Source organism: Tachypleus tridentatus, chromosome 7, assembly GCF_004210375.1.
Source record: "Tachypleus tridentatus isolate NWPU-2018 chromosome 7, ASM421037v1, whole genome shotgun sequence".
NCBI lineage: Eukaryota > Metazoa > Arthropoda > Merostomata > Xiphosura > Limulidae > Tachypleus > Tachypleus tridentatus.
In genome coordinates this window covers 153,219,425-153,237,231 of record NC_134831.1, presented here as the reverse complement: position 1 = coordinate 153,237,231, position 17,807 = coordinate 153,219,425, and the positions used below count along the sequence as shown (strand labels likewise).

The 17,807-nt window shown below is 33.9% G+C and overlaps 1 protein-coding gene and 1 long non-coding RNA gene across 14 annotated transcripts in view; both read left to right on the top strand.

Annotated features, from left to right (window-relative positions):
• The window catches only part of LOC143256934 (uncharacterized), a 496,333-nt gene that overhangs the window by 277,468 nt on the left and 201,058 nt on the right, over positions 1-17,807 (top strand). The window lies entirely within an intron of this gene.
• The window catches only part of LOC143256928 (ras-related protein Rab-2), a 41,346-nt gene continuing 33,633 nt past the window's right edge, over positions 10,095-17,807 (top strand). Inside the window, exon 1 of the mRNA XM_076514816.1 lies at positions 10,095-10,267. Within this exon, the coding sequence (XP_076370931.1) occupies positions 10,222-10,267 (46 nt within the window). The 5' untranslated portion in view covers positions 10,095-10,221. The remainder of the gene's footprint in view (positions 10,268-17,807) is intronic.

The window sequence follows — 17,807 nt, the reverse complement described above, 5'->3', positions numbered from 1 at the left end:
CCACATTAAGCCTTGTTCTGATTTAACAATGTGTTATAAGAACAATTATATTTGTCATTTTAGCATGAATAAATATGATACTTTTCATTATCCCAGTTGCCATAGCATTTCATTGTTATATAAAGACTTACTAGTAAATAGTTAGGTACGGAAGCATTATTTCCATATATAATTAAGGCCTTTGTTTTTATTCTATTCTATTACTTGATCGTTTTCTTTGTTCTGTAAGTAGAATTTAGTATCTTGCAAATAAATATTTTTTTATCTTCTCATAACTGTAAGAAAACCGACACAAATTACTTCCAGTTTTAAATGTGTATACTACAGACTAAGCAAATGGTTTCTAATTTTAGTTTTAATTGAGATTATTTTAGGTATTTTTCTTTGTTTCATTTAGCTTTCTATCCGGATTCAATATTGAGTTTGCAGATCGTTATCATGGAAAATTGTTATATAAGATCGCATATACATTAGAAGGGGTGTCCACGTACTTTTGGCCGTGTTTTGGCTGAATTAGCCAAACCCATTGCTAACAGATGCATAAAATCTAGCATACAACTATGCAATCTTCATAGACAAATACTGGCACTAAAGAGCTCAGTGACTTTCAACGTGACACTGTCATAGGATGTCACCTTTCCAACAAGTCAGTTCGTCAAATGTCTGCCCTGCTAGAGCTGCCCTGGTCAAATGTAAGTGCTGTTATTGTGAAGTGGAAACGTCTAGGAGCAACAACAACTCAGCCACAAAGCGGAAGGCCACACAAGCTCACTACTGAGTTCCAAACTGCCTCTGGAAGCAACATCAGCACAAGAACTGTTCATCAGAAGCTTCATGAAATGGGTTTCCATGGCCAAGCAGCTGCACACAAGCCTAAGTTCACCATGTGCAATGCCAAGCTTCCACTAGAGTGGCACACTGCCATTGGACTCTGGAACAGTGGAAATGAATTTTCTGGGGTGATGAATCACGCTTCACACTCTGGCAGTCTGATGGATGAATATGGGTTTGGCAGATGCCAGGAGAAGGCTACCTACCTGAATGCATAGTGCCAACTGTAAAGTTTATTGGAGGAGGAATAATGGTCTGGGGCTGTTTTTCATGGTTTGCGCTTAGCTCTTTACTTCCACTGAAAGGAAATCTTAATACTACAGCATACAATGACATTTTAAAGAATTGTGTGCTTTCAACATTGTGGGAACAGTTTGGGGAAGGCCCTTTTTTGTTTCAGCATGACAATTTCCCCGTGCACAAAGTGAGGTCCACAAAGACATGGTTTGCCGAGGTTGGTTTGGAAGAACTTGACTGGCTAGTACAGAGCCCAGACCTCAACCCCATGGAACACCTTTGGGATGAACTGGAACGCCGATTGCAAGCCAGGTCTTCTTGCCCAATATTAGTGCCCAACCTCACTAATGCTCTTGTGACTTAAAAGGAGCGAATCCCAACAGGCATGTTTCAAAATCTAGTGAAAAGCCGTCCCAGAAGAGTGGAGGCTGTTATAATAGCAAATAGGGGACCAACTCCGTATTATTGCTTTTGGTTTTGTAAGGAGATGTTGAACAAGCACATATGGGTGTGATGGTTGGGTGTCCACATACTTTTGGCCATGTAGTGTATTTTGTAATGGATAAAAGGGTTGTGTAGTTAGAGTGGTGGAATAATTAATGAGTGTAACAGGGAACTAAGAAAAACCCTTTCCTAGATCAATGGTTTCAGTTAGCCTTGAAACAGCTAAGGTGGAAAATAATCTATGACTTTAACAGGAACTATAAGAATCCCTGTTGTAAATCAATGACTTTTACCAGCATTGGTGAAACCAAGTCTGCATTCTCGATTCATCCTTAGGAGTGAGAATTTGAAGAGCAGTTAGAAGATATCCTAGCTGTTACATCAACTTGACCACTATTAATTACTTTCTGTATGGCAAAACAAAGACAGCAATGATGAGTCATGATACTGATAACTAGTCTAGGGATTCTAAGATCAAATAAAATGGTCTTTATTGTTTTCATTAACTACTCAAGACATCCAAAGTGTTTGTAGAGGTTGTCAGAGACATAAAAGAGTCTTGAGATGCATATAGTGCATAAGTCTACTAAGTAGAACTGTTACTACCAAGTAGAGAAGCCAACATCTCATTACAATCCTGTTAATTATTTAGCCACTCAGAAGCAGCCCAAGCTGGAAAGACACACTAATAATGTTTTAAAACTGCATGTGGTAAATGAAGTTCTCATGTAATTCAGAAACAATGTACATCTTAATTTATTTTACCTTAGGGAACCATATACTTCAAGTTCCATATTACTTGATTTTGTGAAGGATGAGGAAGACTATGTTTAATCACTATTAAAGTGTCAGCCACATAGCTTTAAAGATTTTAGCAACAATTACTACCTGCTCTACTGTTGCACAAAGATGATTAAGCAAAACAAGTTAAGTGCCAATATTTAAAGAGAAGGTAAGAAGGGTTTGAATAATTTCCTCAAATATATTGGAAAATCACTTCCTGATAAACAGTGTAAAACAATTTATGATACTGGGTATGGCTGATTTATTGGTTGACATCCTTGAGTACTTGAAAGAGAAGCAACTTTATGATTAGGAAATAAATGCCATCACGTTGCACTGCCTATTTTCTCTCCATGGAATTTTTCCAATTTTTCATTTTCTTGATTAGATAATGGTGTTGAACTGGTCTGCTAAGTTCTGTAACATGGAAAACGAGTGGTGTATGTAGCTGGAGTGAACCAAGAAGGTTATGTAGTCATAGGAGGAAAAGGTTATGGTAAGTTGTAGCAGTTGTAAAGTAAATAGGTTATTCTATCCCATATGGCATAGTTAGTAATTCTTTACGTCAGAATTCTTGAACAGATGCAGAAAGAAGTGTAGTTGTTTTGAAATTTGCATTTTCTGATCCAGTCTCCAATTTTTTACCATGTTGTAGACGTTCTTTCATTTTATTGGCATATTGTTGTGCTTTGTTTTCTACCTTATTGGTTTTGTTGTTACCATCCTTTTGTACTTCACTGTTATAGTTTTCAATTTCCTTAATTTTATTGTTACAAGTTTGTTTTGTATTTTTCGCAGAGCTACACAAGGGCTATTTGTGCTAGCCTTCCCTAATATAGCAGTATGAGACTAGAGGGAAGGCAGCTTCACCACCCACTGCCAACTCTTGGGCTACTCCTTTACTATCAAAACATTTTATTTGTTAGAATCCTACTGTTTACTGTCTATGTCTTTTAACCTTCAGTATGTACATCCTCTACATGTCTTCCATCAAAATATTTTGGGATTTTCAGTGTTATTCTTAAAATATTATGTATTATGTTTATATTTTTACTTTTTACCTCTAATTTTCTGTATCTTTTTGTCTTGGTTTTCTTTTCACACACTGTTTTATCATTTCCAGCAAATTTTCAATCTATTTTGAGCATGTGTCAACATCTTGATATTAAGTTTTCATTATTTTATTTTTCCCTAAAATAATCCTATTTCTGACATGGACATTGTAAATGATTCTATTGCGGAAGATTGTTTTGGATCATTCAGTAAACACAATGCAACATCCAACTTACTTAATAATATGAAAACCATTTTATTTCTTTAGCATTTGGTTCTATAAATTGTATGTACCTTAACATGATTAACAATACAGCTTCTAACTAAATAAATGCAAGGATTAAACTAACCTCATGTTATTCTTCAATGACTCGGGAGTTCCAATCTTTTAATTTTCTGTCTTCCTTTTCGTAGTCTTCATTCAATTTTTGATCATTTTCTTTTTAGTGTTCTATGAAGTTCCTGCCTCATACCTCCTGATTTTGTTTTAATAATTTTACTATCTATTACAAAATATAAAATTGAACTCACCTGGACTACATTAACTACCATTATCACTCTACCACCTGTTATTGAAGTACCTTCTTGGATTACTACAGGTATGACACTAGCAAATACAGTTCCAGGCTTCAGCTGGCTAGTTCAACATCAGCCAATAGAGAAACCAATGGATTATGATTGTAAGGTTCCATTGGAGCCATACTAAGTTCACTTTGAAGACATTTTCAAAATCAATGGGGTGCTTTAGTGAACAATAAGTTACCTATCTTGTTGCCTAGCTAAAAATACCAACATTAATAATATGAAGTAACTTTCCAGTTGAGAATTGTAATGACAACCAAACATTGATAGTCAACTCATCCAACAGGTTCAGATTATTGCGACAGAAAAAAATATCCAGAGAAAGTTCTGGAAAGATGTTCAGAGGAAAGAAGAGACTTAGTTGAACTTGCAAAAGATTTGAAAAGGCCTGCCAGATTATTTTACCCCAATATTGTTCATGAAATGATTGAGTCAATGAGATGTGATAAAATTATAGATGCCGTAACATATAAGAATATGAGAATCAGGCTGAACCAATATATGTTTATAACCTTAAAGGAAATTCTACAATTGATGATGGAGCTGGAATAATAGACCAATAACATCATCATTTCACAAGGAACTGCCAGGAAAAATAATTATCCAAGCTTTTCCGAAGCTCATGCAAGTTTAGCCAAGCTCTCTTCCTTCCCTTTTCCAGAACATTGTTCTGGATATCTCCTTCTAGTAAGTCATTTCAAACCTGTTGGATAAGGCAGCTACCTGTGCTTGATATTTACTACAGCTGAAAGGTTAATGAATGCCTTTAAAATTTGTCCTTTTAAATGGCACTGAGATAAATATCTTGTTAATCACCATTCCATCTGATCACTTAAGTTATTTAGAACTGAATCTGATGCACCTCTAATAGCACTTTTCTGTCAGAGTCCATTAATTTCTTAATCAGGTATATCAGTAGTGTTAATGGGTATATATTAATTAAATGTTTTATTCCATATTTTACAGTAAAAGGTATTTTAAGTTGGAATTCTTGAGTAGATGTAGAAATAGATATGTCTGGTTTGTATCTTGCATTTATCAGTTTTTTCCAACTGTTTTATTCTATCACTGACCTTGTTTTTAATTTCACTTTTTTCATTAAAGGATTTCTGCACTTGATTGATGTCTTTGTGTAACTTGTTTATGTTTTTTTTTGTACATTGTTTTTGTTGTCATTAGAGTATTTATTTACTTTTTGATGTATTTATGCACTTCAAATTTGGTGTTGTAATCTTTATCCATGCCCCAATAGCTTTTTACATCTTGTCTGCAGTAAGATATAATTTTATTCTTAATTCTTATTTAAATTATACTTTATTATTGTTGTTGCTCATCTTTTTTTAGTTAACAGTTTAATCAAAATTAAGAGTGTTTTGAGTTCGCTTGATGAGTTCAGTTGCCATTTTTTTTCAACATGTTTAGTTTTATTTTACTTTATTTTCATCAAACATAACTCCACTTCTGACACGTTATAATACTTGTTTTGGAATTTCGCTCAAAGCTACTCGAGGGTTATCTGTGCTAGCCGTCCCTAATTTAGCAGTGTAAGACTAGAGGGAAGGCAGCTAGTCATCACCACCCACCGCCAACTCTTGGGCTACTCTTTTACCAACGAATAGTGGGATTGACCGTGACATTATAACGCCCCCACGGCTGGGAGGGCGAGCATGTTTAGCGCGACGCGGGCCCGAACCCGCGACCCTCGAATTACGAGTCGCGCGCCTTACGCGCTAGGCCATGCCGGGCCGCGTTATAATATGTTTCATTGTTTGACAAGACATTTTGGATTATTTGGTAAAAGTAAGGCCAAGTTCAATTCGTGTAACGATAAAAAGAAAGTATATTTCTTAACTTTTCCTACAGGATATATTTATTTGTGCATAGTTGTGGGCTTAAATTCACTATTAAAGTTTATGCTTTCAACATATATTTTGAGACTGTGGTCAGTACACCTAATGTACTTCATTTTGATTAATAAACAAACACGTAATTCACCATGTAACAGAATAGCAAGTAGACAAAATACTTCTTGTTTTCTAACACTTAATAAGTTTCCTGACACTGAACTAACTTCTCATTAACAAACAACTCACTGAATTTCACAGAATTCACAACCATTATTCATTAAATCATGGCCAGATGGTTAAGACACTCAACTCATAATCTGAGGGTCGCGGGTTTGAATCCCTGTCACATCAAACATGCTCAGAGAGGTGGGGGCGTTATAATGTGACGGTCAATCCCACTATTCGTTGGTAAAAGAGTAGCACAAGAGTTAACTGTTGGTGGTGACGATAAACTGCTTTCCCTCTGGTCTTACACTGCTGAATTACGTACGGCTAGCGCAGAAAGCAATCGTGTAGCTTTGCGCGAAATTCAAACCAAACCACACCATTAAATTATTTGCCAATATATAAATATATATACCCAAACACCAGAGAGATTTGCCATTACTGAACTGATTGTTTGCACATATTTTTGTTAATATATTTTTGTATATTACATAAAATTGTTTGTTTGTTTTTTAATTTTGCACAAAGCTACTCGAGGGCTATCTGTGCTAGCCGTCCCTAATTTAGCAGTGTAAGACTAGATGCAGCTACTCATCACCACCCACCGCCAACTCTTGGGCTACTCTTTTACCAACGAATAGTACAATTGACCATCACATTATAACGTCCCCACGGCTGAAAGGGCGAGCATGTTTGACGCGACGGGGATGCGAACCCGCGACCCTCAGATTACGAGTCGCACGCCTTAACGCGCTTGGCCATGCCGGGCCCATTACATAAAATATCTCGATCATTTACACCAACCTTATTACCAGCTCTCTCTAGCAAATACTTAAATAGCAGTATTATAAATTTAAATTACAGCAATACCTTCCATTTGTTTCAGTAGTTATTCTGTTCTAAAGATGCTATGAAGATGTCCAGTATATCTTAAAACCCCAGTATATTTTGTTTGTGTATAATAAAGATTTTTTCTCGTTTCACGTAAGAATTTGAGTTATTTGTTTGCTTCCTAATTCAACTATTCTATCACACATAAATAATTTTTATTTTCTCATCATTTTTATACTTAGCACTTAACTGTTTATTTTAATTTTATAACGTAATGTTTAGGGACAGCAAAAGATATGTTGGTTCATCTCGACTATTACGTCATCTAAACTAAACTAAATCTATTTAATAAATTATTATTTTTTAAACCTTAAAACCAACCCTTATCATTCATATAATTATCAAGCTTTCTCTTAAACTCACTTGAATTTACTGTTTTATAACATTCAATGACAACCACCCTGTTAGAGAAATAAAACTATCTTACTATCATATCTGAGGATGACACCTACCTTGCCAAAATTATATTTGTGTCTCCTTGTTCTATTATTCTCGCCGTTAAGTATGAAAAAAAGATGCATCTACACTATCAACTTCCTTTACAATCTTAAACACCTCAGTCAAATCCCCTTTAACTCTTATTTTTTCAAGATAAAAGAATTTAGAGATCTTAGTCTGTCCTCATATGACAACTCCTCTATCTCCGGCACCATTCTAGTAGTCCTCTGAACAATTTTTAACGGTTTAAAGTACTTCCTAAGGTGAGGAGCTCAAGACTGAACACAGTATTTCAAATGTGGCCTGACTATTGACGTATCTATGAAAGGAAATTATAACTTTGTGGACTTGATGTTGGCAACAACTTACACCTAAACGAAATCAGTATCTGGGAATACGCCTTACCTTGGTTAAATCTTAATTCAATTTATAGAAGGGGTACTTTTGTGATTAAGAACATTACTCTCACAACAGTTGTGTGAAAGAATAGTAATGTAAACGAAAATAAATATGACCTGGTGCTGTGTTTTAAAAAATGATTTGATTTTTTATAAATTAATATATGCTCATACCATTTGAAAAAACGTAATTACTGTAGATCTGTTTTTAAGACAACCACTGAACTTTAGCAATCGATGTGTTCAGAGGGAAACGAAGTTTCACGATAAAAAGGATAACGAAACATAAGATAAACAACATTGTTTAGTTATAACAGAAGTGGACACAGAAACATTTAAGAATTTTATATCTTACATCTTCTACTCCATCTCAAATTAATTTCGGATTAGTTTTTAAACCAAAGTCACGCACACAGGAATTTATTCTGTAATAAAGAACATTTGTTCATGGCGTGGGTATCTTTACATGTGTGAAGAATACAAGATCACTTCCATTGGCAATACCAAACCCCAGCTACTACAGGGTGTCCGGAAAGTTACTGTGCAGTTTTGTCTGTTAATAAATATATAAGTGCACAGTGATTTTCTGAACACCCTGTAGTTAGAGCTAATGAACATATGAAATTTTCATCGAAACAAACTAAAAAAAATACTGAATAACCTTTGTGTTTTTTCCATACGCCAACATACCAATGAAACAGGATATGAATTTAACTTATCACATTTCAATATCATTTACAAAGGTGAATACTGATTTGAATTTATTGATTAAAGAAATTCTCCATATCAAATAACTTTTAACAACACTGAATTGCACATTTTTAACATGTAAATTATTTTGTTTGTTACTTCTTTGTTTTCTATATGTGTTTTAATTTTGATTAAATTATCGTTATTCCAACAATTTATTTTAGTTAGTTACTTGGGAATTAATATATTTTTTCTTTAGATACTACATATGGCCAGGTGGGTTAAACGTTCGACTCGTCATCTGAAGGTCGCCGGTTCGAATCCCCGTCGCGCGGAACATGCTCACCCTTTCAGCCGTATGGGCGTTATAATGTGACGGTCAATCCCACTATTCGTTGGTAAAAGAGTAGCCATAATGGTGATGACTAGCTGCCTTCTATCTAATCTTACGCTGCTAAATTAGGGACGGCTAGCGCATATAGCCCTCGGGTAGTTTAGCGCGAAATTCAGAAAACAAACAAACAGATACTTTAAATGTAACCTGTATAATTCCGAAAGGTTTATCTATATCTCTTTCTGTTATAAATAAACAGTGTTTTTAATCTTAACATAATATTTTGGGACAACGTAGAACTTATTGGTTCAGCTCGGCTGTTCCATACACGAAAATAAATTAACTTAAAACTTGAAGCTAGCTAGCCCACAACATTCATATCCTTATCAAACTTTTTTATAAAATAATTTCGCTTTATTGCCTTTGCAATATCTGAAGGAAACCCATTCCTAAGGCCAACCACCCTGTTATAAAAATAAAACTCTTAATTGAAAATTCCTTCTATCTTGCCAAAATTTATACCCGTGTCCCTTGTCCTACTATTCTCACTGTTAAATATGAAAAAAGATTATAGATCAGCACTATCAACTGCCTTTACAGTTTTAAAAACTTCAGTCAGATAATCATAAATCTTCTTTTTTCAAGAGAAAACAATTTGAAAGGCTTCAATCGTTTCTCATATGACAACCCTTCCATTACAGACACCATACTAGTAACTCGTATTTTATTTCAACAATTTGATGTCATTCCTAAGGTAAGAAGCCCAAGACTGAACACAGTATTCCAAATGTGGCCTAACTAGTGACACGTACAATTAACTTATAACCTCTTTGGACTTGTTTTCAATATTTCTGTAGATACAACCTAAAATCCTGTTTGTCTTATCACTGCAACAGCACGCTTCTGTTTTTCTCTACAAGGATACGTTTACCTCTGGGCCCGGCATTTCCAGGTGGGTTAAGGCGTTCGACTCGTAGTCTAAGGGTCGCGGGTTAGAATCCCCGTCACACTAAACATGCTTGCCCTTTCAACCGTGGGGTATTCCAATGTGATGGTCAATCCCACTATTCTTTGATAAAAGAGTATCCCAAAGTTGGCGGTGGGTGGTGATGATTAGCTGTCTTTCCTTTAGTCTTACGCTGCTAAATTAACGACGGCTAGCAGAGATAGCCCTCGTGTAGCTTTCCGCGAAATTAAAAATAAACAAAAACGTTTATTCAGAAATGTAATATGATGTCAAACTAATTATTTGTATAACTAATTCACTGTACAATAAATCACAAACGTAATTTATTTCCACTTATCAATTTCTACTAATGAAAGTAAAATAAACAAATTTTTATCATAATAATAAAAAACTCAGTATTTACAATATTTTCCAATAACAATCTATATGCATATGAACACTAGAGTGTATTACTATCCAGCAGTGTGTTTATTACTTGACTGTGACGTAAGGTAAAAGTGGTGATACGCAACTGCTTGTTTGTGGAATAATAAAAAAGCAAGAATAGTGAACAATCTTACTATGTCCTATGCGTATTTGTTCAAATATATAATTATTGGAGACACAGGTGTGTATGAAATACAAGATTTATGAACTATTTACTGCTCAAATAATTTGTGGGTAGAAGCATCATGAGTGAGACTAATAGTATTAAGTTTATTTGAGTTAAATTATATTTTTAACATATTAAATTCATTACAACTATTCGGACTAATACTAATAAGATAAGTATTAACATTGCTTAAATTGAAAGAAATTTCAGCCTTTATCATATATATATACTTTACGTTAATACAACCACGTTTAAATAACCAACAGTGCTAACGTTGCTTGTTAATATCAGTGTAATGACGTAGTTTTATGAAAATGACAGTTCTTCACTTATTGTATGAATTTGCCCTGCACAGGCGTTGACGTTATGGTTGATAAGCTGTGACTGAACTGGCTGTAACCTCAGGGCGTAGAGGAACCAATTATTTTCTTATTTATATTCTTGCAACATATGTTTCTCCTTGCTTTGTTTTCAAAATGTTTGTTTTGTAAAATAAACACAGGCTTATTTTTTTAAAAAAAATTACAGGTTGATTATAATTATAATTTCATGCAAACAGCAAACTAACGTAACACAAATGATCAGTTGTTCTTCTAGCTCTTTCGAACTCGCCACTAAAGAAAAGAATAAAAACTTAAACCCACATTGTATTTTTTGTAATTCCCAAGCTCTTTCTGGGTTTGACCTTTGCTGCTGTCAGTTGCGATTTATTTCATGAGCAAATCACTTTAGTAATGAAACTGCCATAAACAGAACTTAATCTGTCTTTTTCAAATCTTAAACTTATGCCTTCATATTATATTATTTTCAATATATAATGCAATGAAACTGGAGTTCTTTATTTTATTTATCCCTTGAACAATTTGGTAAACAGTAAGATCACTCCTTACCCTTCTTTTCTCAAAAGAAAACAAAGAGATGTTATCCTGTTGGATGAGATAAGACTTTAGTATCTGGAATCATCTTAGTAGCCTTTCTCTGAATCCCCTCCTGCAATTTTCTGGGTAGCTCTTGTAATTCTCTAATGGTAATTTCCATTAACTTGGTAAAAATAGTCAGACTGATTGACTTGTAATTTCTTGTACTTGCTTTAGATGATTCCTTTTTCAAAATAACATAAAGGTCAACATGGGATTTATTGTATCTCTGAATGGCTGGTATGGGTATTAACACTTTTATTGATAAGCAGAGAACAATGTTTTGTCCATCCTAGGTTATCTTCAATTTTTCATAGCTTTTAGTAGTTCTTTTCTGTAAATTATGGATAATGTTCATACATTGGTTAAAATTCTTTGTTAGTTTTATCTTTACAAAATTAGGGATTAGTTTTTCCTTTCTGAACTGTTGGATGAAATAAATGTCATTTCTTCTATTGATAATTTTTTGATTTAAGGGATTTACTGGTTCATCCCATCCACTTATAAAAGAAAAATGACTGTCAGAGCTAGTTCTCTCTCAAATATTTGTCAAGCCTTCCTTTAAACTCCATTAAATTTACTGTGTTCACTACATCTGAAAGCAACTTATTTCAAAGGCCAACCATCCTGTTTGAAAAATAAAACTGTCTTAGCTGAAGTTGATTCTTATCCTGCAAAAATTTGTCTCCCTTAGTTTTACTATTTTCTCCATTAAGCATGAGGAAAGATGATGCACTGAGACTATAAATTCCCTTATTGATCTTAAACTCCTCATTCAGATCTTTTCTAACTATTCTTTTTTCAAGAGAAAATAGCTTTGAACTGCTTTTGCAAGTAAGCAGAAAAACAATTGAGGACTGGTTTCAGTCTAAATACATCTTGTTTGATGTTAAACAGTATGTAAGCCCACATGATGAGGTGTGTTTGGGATATTGTAAGTCTCTTTTGAACAGCAAGGTAACTTGTATTTGATCTTCTCAATATTGAAATGACTGATTAATTAGTGTATAGAAGAAGGTTATAGGAATTATTCTAATTTTACAGAAATGAGCTATGATGCTAGACTTAAACTTTTGGTTTATGGATCATAGGTGAGTTAATGAGGACTTTTTTTAAATGTTTAAAGCATTAGGTATGTTTCATGTTAAATTATTTCTAGAAAAATTTGAAAGATAGAATGATAAGGGAAATATATTTATTTAAATGTTGAAAGTTTGTGACTAAAAGCTTAAGAAGCTTAAACAGAATTATTCCTTCTTATGGTGTGCTGAGAAATTACTAAGTGAAATAGTATACTAAATACCATTTTCTTGTTCAATACCTTTAATGTAAGGAGACCAATATTTAATACAGATGTGGCATAACTATCTATCCTGTATTATGAAATCACTTTTATAGATTTTGATTCAATATTTTGGGAGACACAACCTAAAATTCTCTATCTATAGCAGTAGCATACTGTACTTAGGATGGCTTATATTATAATTAGAAGTTGTGATTTAATCAATTACCTATGAATATTGGTTACATTATAGTGAATTAAAATTGTGCGGGCTGGTATATGGACCTCTTCTAATATTTTTATCTCACGTTATTTCCATGATCTGGCAGTATCTTCCTCTGAGGGTTTTATGTTACTCTCAGTAGCTATCTGAACTACATTTGCTAGATTATAAGGAAGTGCAAGTATCTTCATTACTAATATTTTTCTCTTTATTTGTCAAGGTCTCTTACTTCTTTCTCACAAGATCCCATTCTGTGCTGAGTGTTGCCAAGGCAAGTGTGGTTTTATCAAACCAATTCTGCACTAGTAACTTCTAACACAACTTACTTTTTTATCTAGGTTGCAACAGGATTTGCAGAAATGAAGTGTTCCATAAGACCTGAATGACTAGTATTATTGTACTATGGTGGACTGCCACTCATAGACTGTTCTGAGTAAAGCACAAGAGGATCCTGCTTGTCCCTCCAAATCATTGTATTGAATAAATTGGAGCTGGTTTAAGTTAAAAAAAATTGTGAACTTGGTTTATCTAATGCACTGTTTCCAGAGAATTGTTCCTTGTCACTCCCCAGTGCATATCCCTCTCTCTTCATTTCCTACTAGTGGAGCTATGGAGTCCTTATTTAGTTTCCAGTTGCTGGAGTGATGGACAGAGGATGTTCCTTCAAAATGTTCAAGTGACTTTTCTCCACTTGTGGAAAAAAGGGCAAATTTGGGGGCTCTCATACCTATGTTTCTGGATTGTTTTTCTCCAGATATTTGTAGAAGTACCAGTCAGCAAAGGAGCCTACTTGTAATACAAGTTCAGATTTATTGATCTACTGTGTAGTTGGGTTGAGTGTGGCCTTTTCTTTTTCAATGTCAATTCAGTACATTGTTCATGAAAGAGTATCCTTTGTCCTCTGGTAATTCTAAATACACAGGGGTTCCATCATGGTTACCCTAGTTTGTTCCATGTCCTCTCTATAATTCTGGAGGAGAATGGAATTAATTTTTCCAATGTGGTTAGGGAATGAGGGTGGTAGTTCATAATTCTAGACTGTGTTCTGTTTTTACAGGTTGAGTATGGCATATGGGATCCTGTCATTCCAAGTTTGGAGTGTTGCTTTTCAAAATTATTCAGGTTGAAGAGAGAGTTTGTTCAGACTGATCTTGCTTACTTTCCCATTATGATGCCAGTGGCTTTTAAAACATTGTTGCAGCAACAGGTTAGGATCCATCCACAATGGTGTGTGTGTGCTTATGTGTATATATATATTGCAGTCCAAATGCCCTGCTTTCAATGTATGGGATTTCGGAACCATAACTCTATAATTTGAACCCTGAGCAGTGGGACCTCAGTTATCTCGGTGAGACCTGGCCTATTGTGATGACAGATCATATCAAATGCCACCTAAATAGCCTGATTTAGGTTTTAGGTGAAGACCATTACTGTCCTGGATGTAGTAAGGTTCCTCTACTAGGGTATGAAGCTTCTGTTGGCAAACCCATAATCTATGAAAATGCATTTTATGTGTATAATGCCTTCACTGACACTTCCATATTATCAATGTGGAATTCTACCTGTATTGTGAGAGGAGGTTAGTTTCCAAAGTTAACAATTTCTTAAATCAAAAATGTATTTCCAATAATATTTACCACTTCTCACATTTCCACCCTTTCTTCCCACTAAGAGCTGGTATTAGAGACTGAAGATTGGGTCAGTTTTGAACTGGTAATAATATTATATGAATGAGATGCTTATATGCAGTACCAAGATGTAGGACACATTGATATGGGTGGAGAGTGTCTCAATATAGGTATTACTAAGGGCAGTTAAGTGGGAAATAAAAGTCTGGAGCAAGCAAGAAAAATACAGTCCAATGCTGAGATAGGGAAAGGAAGGAAACCCTAGCAGTTGAGAAATATTTATAATGTGAAAGGAAGCAATTATTATTGGGAATACATTTTTTATTAAACCATTTTTGCAATGGGTCAGGGGTTAAAGGCTATGTCATTGAGTTTGTTGACTTGCACTCAAAATTTTAGTGAACTACTGTTTTATGAATTTATGTCAATAAATTTGTAATCAAATTGTAGATTCTACTTCAAACTTTTTCATGAATTAATTTTTCAGTTTAAAAGTAAATATTAAAAATTAAAATAACACATCTAAATAGAGATTTTATTGAGTCACATGGTGTATTGAATGTAGTGCTGGTTAAAATTAAAAGTTTATAATGTCAAAATAGTAATTTTCTAGTTTCTTAGAAAATAGGAACTCAAATTATACTAATATTGACAAGCTAAAATGTAAAATAAGAACCTTGTATCTTTTTATTTTGCTAAGATACTACTTATGTACTGAATCAAACATAATAGCTCTGTTCAATTCATTCCATTTTTTGAAATGGTACCTTATATACACTTATTTCAATATATGACATGAATAACCTGTCAACAGCTTAGAATGACCCAAGAGTGGTTTTCCCTGGCATTTTAATCTACTACATTCTTTTGATCCAAGAGTTTAATGAGGTAGGTTTTGTGTTTTAGTCTGCTAGAAGTTTCATATTTTTTAAAACCTAAGTACATTGTAGCTACTAAGCTTAATAAATTATAATGGAATTCAAAGATATGTGTATTGTTATTTGTGATTTTTTTGGTTATTAAACAGTGTAAATAAAACCTAAAATATAATTTGTTTGATATCCTCCATGTGCAAAATTTTAAAATGGTTAGCAACCTGTGTCCAGCAACAACCAAATACAACTGTTGTAGTGGGAAGAGATAATTGTTAGTTTCTTGATTTCTTGTTCCATATGTTAAGAAAATAATTTATTTCTAAATAGTAACAAGTTACATACATATATAATAACTGGAATGTGACTATATATTTCAAAATACTAGTCCACTAAAACACAGCCAGCACAGGGAAGACTAAGTCAGTTTTGTGTTACTGGATAGATGACCTAAGTGCACATGAACAACATCAGTGCAAGTTATATAATGTCAAGTAGGCATGACTGGAAGGTCAGTATAATAATAAATATGTATGTTCGTATATAGCATTATGAGAACTAAGCTTCTACGATTAAACATTTGTGTTTTCATGTTATAATGTGTAATTATTCTAGCAAGAAAAAAGCATAATTTATGCTTATTTCCTAATTTTGTTATGATAGCTATGAGGTTGGATAAGTGACAGACTTCAGAGTTAAGAGTATAGAAAATAACATATTAAGTCTTCACTGAAAACAAGTGTTTGAAATGTATTTAGGAGGTTTTAGAAATTACACAAATAATATTTGAGATTTTTGAAAAGAAGAGTAGTTTTTTTAATCATCACATTAAATCACTTTGCATTTAGACTAATAATGAAATAGACTCTATTTTCCCAAAAAATCTTTGGTAAAAATATTTAATAAAAAATTCTGATTTTTTGTGTATAGACAGCTTGTAATATTTACTACACGTCCAGTAAATTTTGTGGCAATACACATGCTGTATCAAAAGTTATAAATGTGAATACATAATGTGTGCAGTTGTGCAGAAAAACTTGTGTGAGTTATACTAAGCCCATTGTGAAAGGGTTGAGGAAATGTTAACTTTAAATGTATGTCGATAAACTTGGCATCAGTGTGGAGTTAATAAATCCAATTTTAATATTATACAAGTTTTAATTTATTAACTATAATAGGAAATATTTGATTTATATAATTCAGTTTTGTTTTTTACTATAACTTGAACTAATCACTTGCCAGATAATTGATTTATAACTTCATTATGCAGGTTTAGTAGTTAAACATGGGTCATAGAGAAATACAATAATAAAGTTAAATGAAAACATGTAACTTTATAAATGAATAAGAAGCTATTAATCATAATTAATTTTAATTTTCTGATACACTCTACAGTCATTTTAAGGTCAGTCAGATGGACCAAGGCTACATAATTTTATGATAGAGAAAATAACAGATATTATATCAAGTTTTACTGAAGAAAAAAAATGAACTCATTTATAATGTTTTAGGACCAATGCAAATGAAATCTGAAAATAGGATCTTTATTATTAACATGAAAATCAACTTGCACTCAAAGTGTTCAGTCTGAGTCACAATGATTAAAGTAAATTCAGAAATAAATTTTTAGTATAAATACTGTATCAAAAATTGTGTGCAATGTGAAACTTGTAATGTTTCAAAAAAAATTGCCAAAATTAAGTAAATTTAAAATTATAGTAAACCTTCATTTTTTTAACATAGGCTTGATCCAGTGGACCAACCCTGTGCATGTAAGATTATACAGGTGGACATGAGATATTCAAAAAACTTCAACAGCTTAACTTTCAGATGCCTTCACTTTCCATTATTGCTCAAACAACTAGTGTATCTAGACCATGAGGCCCTGTATCAACAAAGTTTTCAATAACCAACACCTGCCCCTTGGTGTGGATTCCTGTACGTGGTGAGGAGACCTCCCAGGGAAGGTTCCGTTCTTTCAGTTTACCTCCTCTCGGATCTAAATATCCACCCATGTGTGGCAAATCGTGAAGGGGAGGAGAGAATCCTGGTGGTTGAGGGGTCCAACCCTAACATACTACTTTGGCTTTGAATTCCTGTAGACAGACAGCCTTGGGGTGGCCCCTCAAGGGTCAGTTGGCCGGTCTGCTTGGGCTAGGGATAACCAAGTCCCAGTGTAGGATGTTCTCAACAGGTGTTGTGGACATTGTATCTGATGCTTGGTGTTTGGATTTAGTGTTCACTAAACTCTGGTGTTGCTGTAGTATCCTTGTTTGTCACTGATGTGTGTCCCCTCATAGGACTTCATGGTGGGGGTTGGGGGTCAGTGGGCACTGAAATATTCTTTCTTTATTATAGATTCCCCAAATAAAGACTTAAATCAAATAGTGAAAAACAGTCCATAGGTAAACAATCACATCTTGAAGATTCTGAGCAGCAAACTTCAACATCTGTAACACCTGTACCTCATATTTTGATATTACATTCTCTTTTAGACAAACCTTGAAGGCAAATGTCTTCATTTTTTATTCAGAAGGGACTAGAGAAACTTGCTGGCTCTCCAAAGTCAGCCAAAAAGCTTTGCTCTGGTGATATATTGGTGGAAACATCCACTCCCAAACACAGTGAACTCT